Consider the following 6,024-nt stretch of genomic DNA (forward strand, 5'->3'; position numbering starts at 1 on the left):
TTATTTGGGCAAAAGATTTAAGTTTGTATATAAAAACTCAAGTTTTAAATTTAACTCCAAAAAGAGCTTTTTAAGGTCAAAAGGACATTTTACCTCTTTTGCTTAGCGACTAACAACTTGTTTAGGTTTAAGTACACCTAATTAAGGCAGAGTTGTTACAGCAGCGTGGCCATAGCGAACGGCGGCGGCCTCAGTCCTGATGAGCCGAGCAGCAGTAGCGCGGCCCCTGCTCTGGCCCCGACCCCAGCGAGGCAACCAGACCGTGGAGGGTAGGGGCGGCGCGGCTATGGTGGGCGGGGCCGACTGGAGGAGGTGAGTGATTCTTTTGTTGCGAGGCATGATTCAGTGGCAGCGACGCTCGATTTGATTGCGGGGAGCTCCAATTCAGTGGCAGCGGGGCCCGATTCGGTAGCGCCAAGGCTCGATTCAGCCGAGGCGAGCTCCGATTCGGTGGTGATGGGTTTGATTTGGTTGCGCCCACGCCGCCCCGGCCTCGGCTGTGTCGAGCCGGCTCGGCCGCGGGCGGGCAGCGTGGGCAGCCGGGGCTGAGGCCGGGGAGAAGCTTTTTCATTTTTAACGCCCTCCCTTCCCTCCTTTTTTCACCCGAAACTCCCTCTCTTCAGAATTTGGACTGCGGGTTGATTCCATGAAAGTTGAGGGACTTTTTTGTAAAATCACCACGACATACGGGGAGAAACCTTACCTTGCTTGTACTAGGGAAACAAAACACACAGCACAAAAAAAAGAGCGGCCACGCCAAGAAAAGATGCCTGACATGCACTTTCCATGATATAAACGCGGGGTCACACGTTGGATGCCTCCAACAGCAAAGCTATGTTATTTTAGGACGGCTGTCTCCAAACCGTAATCCAGCACTAACATCATTGACTGGCAACGCTTAATTAAGAAAAGATCCTTGTTTCCCATGCCATGCAATGCAGCCTCTCCTCTGTGAATCATGACATGATCTCCTGGCTTTGCCGTTTACGCAATTAAAGGATCTGCTCCGTGTTTATACGTGCTGATGATGAGCAAGATTATTAGACAGCGAAGACAGATGGAAGCAATGGGATCTGCTGCCTTTTTAGATTTGCGTCTCGTCGCCGTCTTGCTGCGTGCATGAAGAGGCCAACAACGTCCCATCCCAATCCGGCTTGATATGAAACCGTGCCGCCGTCGTGGGAGCTGCAAGATCGCGCGCGCCCTGCCGCCGTGCTCCACGGCTGCCGGCGGTGCCCGGAACCGATCCCAAGCGGCGGCCGGGAAGCAATGCAGGCCAGCGTCCCGGTCGAGGAGGCCCTCGTGGCCGGGAAGATCACGCCGCCGCCCGTCGCTGGCGGCGCCGACTTCGTGGCCGCCGCCGCCGCCGCGTTCGTCGCGGCGCTCGCCGTCGCGGCGTCGTTCGTGCTCGTCTCCTTCGACGCGCGCGCGCGGCAGGGCCGCCTGCGCCGCGTCCTCGACCTGGGCTCGTCGCTCCGTGGCCCCCGCCTGCTGCTCGCCTTCTTCGCGGGGCTCCTTGCCGTTGCCGAGGCGCTCCGCCTCCCGTTCTTCGGGCGGGCCGCCATGCTCCCGCCGCGCCGCCACGCCATGCCGTGCCTCGCATACCCCCTCGTGGCGCACGGCATCGCCGAGCCCGGGATGCTCGCCTCCGTGCTCCTGCTTCTGCGCGCGTCCGTCGGCGGCGCGCGGCTGCCGGCGACGTCCGCCGTCGCCGTGCCGCTCGCCTGCCTGCCGTTCCTCACCGCGCACGTCCTCGTGCTCGCCACGCCGGCCGCCGTCCTGGCGTACCCAGGCCAGCTCGCGCACGCCGCGGACAGCGCTGGGCACTGCGCGTACCCGACGTACGCCGCCACGCTGCTCCTCGCGCTCGTCGCGATCTACGTGCCCCTGCTCGCCACCGCGTGCTGGGACGTGGCCGCCGTCGCTATCAACAGGCGGCTGCGTGCGAGGGCGTACGCGCTCGTCACGTTCGCCGTCGCGCCGCTGCCCGTGCAGGTGCTGGCGCTCGGGCTGACCTCCGTGTGGGACATCCACCAGTACACGTCGCCGACGGTCGGCCTCGTTGGATTCCTCGCGGTGGCGGTAGCCGCCGAGGCCACGCTCATCATCCTTGTCATGCTGCCAGTTCACGATGCGCTTGTCCTTGACGACCAGCTGCCGGCGGTGGCGACCGCCAGCGAGGATGCGCGTGACCTCGCCAGATGACAAAGGCAATTGCTGTGGCATATCAGGCGAGGTAGCTCCGTACATGTTCACGAGTCAGAATTACTAGAAGGGATTTGTAGACAAGTTGTAACAGGGTTATTATTTTGTGAAGACACTTATGTATGTACATATATAGCACAGATTAACTGTACATTTTTGTAGTCTACAATAAGAGATTAATTAAAAAAAATTGCTACATGCTTGGTTTCCTGCTGCTTGTTGATGCCTAGCAGGCCAGCAGCCCTGGTGTGAAATGAATCGAGGCACTATTTGTTTATGTGTTGACCAATTTCATGGGGAAATATGTCTATTTTCTGACCATACGGTCAATCAATTTAGATTTATCCCTCTGATAAAAAATGAAGTCAAATTGGAATGTTTTATTAGTCTACTTGGAACATTTTAGTTTACTGCAAGAATATTTTTCCGTTAAACTGGAACATTGCAAATGCAATAGATTTTTGCTAGAAGACCTGTCACTCCTAATTTTCAAGATCATTTTATTTCTCCATATGGAACTCTTTTTTTTTTGGCTGGAGCTTTGCAAATCTGACGGATTTTTGTCAAGAATTCTGTCGACAAATAAATAGCATCTCTCGTGAATCAAATAGTAGCCTTATAAAGTTCGTGTTCGTATAGTATCCTTATAAAGTTCGTGTTCGTATTTTTAAATTGAGTAAAGCGCACTGGTAATTTTAAACCGGTGTCATCCAGATCCCCGGAACATGTAGAATGTAGTTGAAGTCCCTAATCTTTTTTAATTTGTCACCTAAAATGAAAATATTCCTAACTACGATGTATGTGACCACTTGGCATGCTTACATGGTAGCCTTTCCTTTCTCCACCCAGAAGCGCCCCCTCCCTCGTAGCCTTTCCTGCTTCAAAACTAACTCCTCCTCCATCGGTGGTTGCATTGACTCCTTGGTCTAATTCCTGATCTGCAACTGCTAAAACCGATATTCTACAATGTTGCTGCGTGAAATTTTTAATCCTGCCATACAAGGAATTTGCTCAAAATTCGTTCTCCGATTTAGTTGACAATTTCGCTAAGTTTCTATTTAGTAGTATGCAATTTCTCTTAGTTCTACTTTACTTCAAAAATAGGGACATAGCAGACACTTTCCAGAGTCCAACATTTATCACTTAGTTCACTTATGGTATACCTGGACTTATTTCATCATTAGTGGCAGACAAACTCTGATAGAGGTACAACTAAGATTAAAGTAATTTGGTCTCTACATATACAAATGGACTGTTGATAATATGTCCAATAAAATACATTTCTTGAAATGCGTACATTCCTTCTCTATTACTCCATCCATCTATGTTTATAAGGTATAGTATGACTTGGTACGATCTTCCAAATAACACTTTGACCATTCATTTATCTTATATTATATTGTTAGTGGTTATAAATTTGTAATCATTGTAGAGTATATTTGATTACGAATCCAACCATAAAAACTTTACATTATAAAAATAAAAAATTAATAGTCAAATTATTAGTCAAAGATTGTAAAGTTTGAATGTTGATATGTGTCCGCCTTTGAGTATGTTCTTAATAATCACTAGAGATCAGCAATCGTGGGAACTATGTATATTTCTTGAAATGTCTTTCATATTCAAACAAGGGCGTCGAAAAGAGCTCATATCTTTGACGACAATACACCACTTTATTAATTGTTGATCGTCAGGAAGTTCTAATGTTTACATAAATAATGTAGCACACTTAGTGATCGATCTCAAACAAAATTGGAAACACTTGCCTAGTGAAAAACATTCGAGATAACAGTTCTTGAGACACAAAATACGATGTCTACCGGGACGTCTTGTAGAAACCATTCAGACGTGGAAACACCCCAAGAAGAGCTTCACGAGTGCCTCCCGAAAGGAGGATGTGGTGCCCCTGAGGTGATAGCTCTTGCACATGTCGTCCTTGCAGTCGCAGGTCACTCCCAGCCTCTCCAAGTCATGCGCCTGCGCGGCCTGCTCCTTGACGTTGACGGGGTTGTCGAGGACGGCCATGTCACACCGGACGGCGAGGCAGTCATCCCTGAGGAACTCCGACTTCTCCAGGTAATCCCGGCTGAGGAACTGGCCGCAACCGAAGGCCTTTCGGGCCTTGTTGAAGGTGGCGGTGTAGGTCTCGTCGTGTGTCCGGCGCACCGGCTTGTCGCGGTGACACACCAAGGAGAACCGGTACTCGACCAGGATATCTTTATTATCCTTCCCGGCGGCGGCGGTCGCGTCGTCTTCGAGCTTGAGGATGATCGAGACGAAGCCGGCGTTCACCAAGCGATCCCCGTTGGGGAAGAACTGGATCCTCCACTTGCGGCCTGCCGCCTCAAAGCCGCATGAGTCGATGCTCCGGCCGTTGGCGTACATGGTCTTGATCCTTTTGTAGCCCTCGATCTTGAACATGTGGCACTTGGTGGCGACCGTCGTGGCGGCGGCGGCGGACACGGTGACCTCCGCTGCCGTGGGCGACATGGCTCCACTGGCTGTGGCAGGCGGGATGATCGATCGGATAAGAAGATCAGAAGGTTAAGCAGGGAAAGAGAAAGATGAAAAGTGATGGATGAAAATGCCTCTCATCTCGAGGTTTATATAATGAGATACACATTCGAGAGTTGTTGGTGGTGCCGTTGCTGCATGCACGGGATCTCAACGGACGCAGAAATTATCGCTCGATGGAATCGGTAACAACACGGCGCATCTTCCAACGGCCCGACCTACTATATATAGCCAACCAAAAGCACACAGGAGTAACATGGGCTAACACAGTTATACAGCCCATTGGGCCCTGCGGCAGGAGGGGCATATATATATTTTTTGTGTCATCTCGTCTCGATTCAGGCAGGATCCATTTACTCTCTCTCTCTCTCTCTCTCTCTCTCTCTCTCTCTCTCATGAATATACGGGAGTATTTGCAATATTTTAACCTTGCGCTGCTACATGTAAAACCAGCTTGCCAAAATCTCATAGATAAGTTTTAGGTATAGATTTTTGATTCTGACCTCAGTCTAGTTGTGGCAAAAAATTTCACATTAAGGTACGTGTCATAGGTACTTAAAGAGTTATTTTTGGTAAGTTATTAGACTGTTAAGAGCTGGAGCAAGATTCCAAGAGACATGCAAAATAAGATTGCAGTGCTGTACTGTTTTTCTTGGCCACAATCTAGATGAGTTTGGGAAGCTATCTTGGTATACTTCGATAATCTTATTCTTAGATCACAAACCTAACATGTTTCTAGTTCTAACTAACTTAGACCTCCTCCAGTAGTTCACATCCACCATAACTCAAACTAGCGGCACCAAAATCATGCGGGGCATCTATAGATCCATATGTTTTGGTACAGATTGTTGGATGGACTTTAGATTTCACGAGAAAATTGAGTCATTATCTTGAGTTCTTGAGTCTTTATATTGCAGGTTTTGTAAGAGAAAATTGCAATTTTAGGACTCCAAACAATGCGCTTCGCTATTTTAGGACTCCTATCGTCGACTTCGCTAAAATGACCCTCGAAATGTTGGCACTTCGTTATACATGACATTTGCTCATTTAAAACACTTTTCCTAAATGAAATACATGTATTTTGGCATTAGAGGACCATATTGCCCTCAGCTCTTTTTTCCTGGACGTGGCCTGCCCTGCCCTGTTTCTGTTAGGTCTTTTTTCCTGGACGTGGCCTGTTGTTCTGTTTCTATTTCTATCGCAAGAACAGATCACGCGCCGTCGTTCATCGGATGGTGCTGCTGGCCGCTTGCCTGGCCTGGCTGGCTGGCCGCGCCTGGGCAGCCAGCCTGGCCATGGCTGGTC

General features: G+C 49.7%; 2 protein-coding genes across 2 annotated transcripts; one reads left to right on the top strand and one right to left on the bottom strand.

The window, feature by feature from the left end:
* The first annotated feature begins 1,269 nt into the window (after positions 1–1,269).
* On the top strand, positions 1,270–2,205 carry LOC101770760. Its single transcript, XM_004974577.1, has one exon. It carries the CDS (start codon positions 1,270–1,272, stop codon positions 2,203–2,205), a length of 936 nt encoding a protein of 311 aa, XP_004974634.1.
* Positions 2,206–3,884: 1,679 nt separating this feature from the next.
* On the bottom strand, positions 3,885–4,695 carry LOC101771149 (BTB/POZ and MATH domain-containing protein 4). The gene has a single exon (XM_004974578.3). The coding sequence runs from the start codon at positions 4,693–4,695 to the stop codon at positions 4,048–4,050; it is 648 nt and encodes a 215-aa protein (XP_004974635.1). The 3' UTR covers positions 3,885–4,047.
* Positions 4,696–6,024: the final 1,329 nt, after the last annotated feature.

This window comes from Setaria italica, chromosome VI (assembly GCF_000263155.2).
Source record: "Setaria italica strain Yugu1 chromosome VI, Setaria_italica_v2.0, whole genome shotgun sequence".
Lineage (NCBI taxonomy): Eukaryota > Viridiplantae > Streptophyta > Magnoliopsida > Poales > Poaceae > Setaria > Setaria italica.

What these genes read in the sequence shown, in the direction of transcription:
- LOC101770760 (XM_004974577.1), top strand. Translation starts at nt 1,270, where the DNA reads ATGCAGGCCAGCGTCCCGGTCGAGGAGGCCCTCGTGGCCGGGAAGATC.
- LOC101771149 (XM_004974578.3), bottom strand. Translation starts at nt 4,695, where the DNA reads ATGTCGCCCACGGCAGCGGAGGTCACCGTGTCCGCCGCCGCCGCCACG.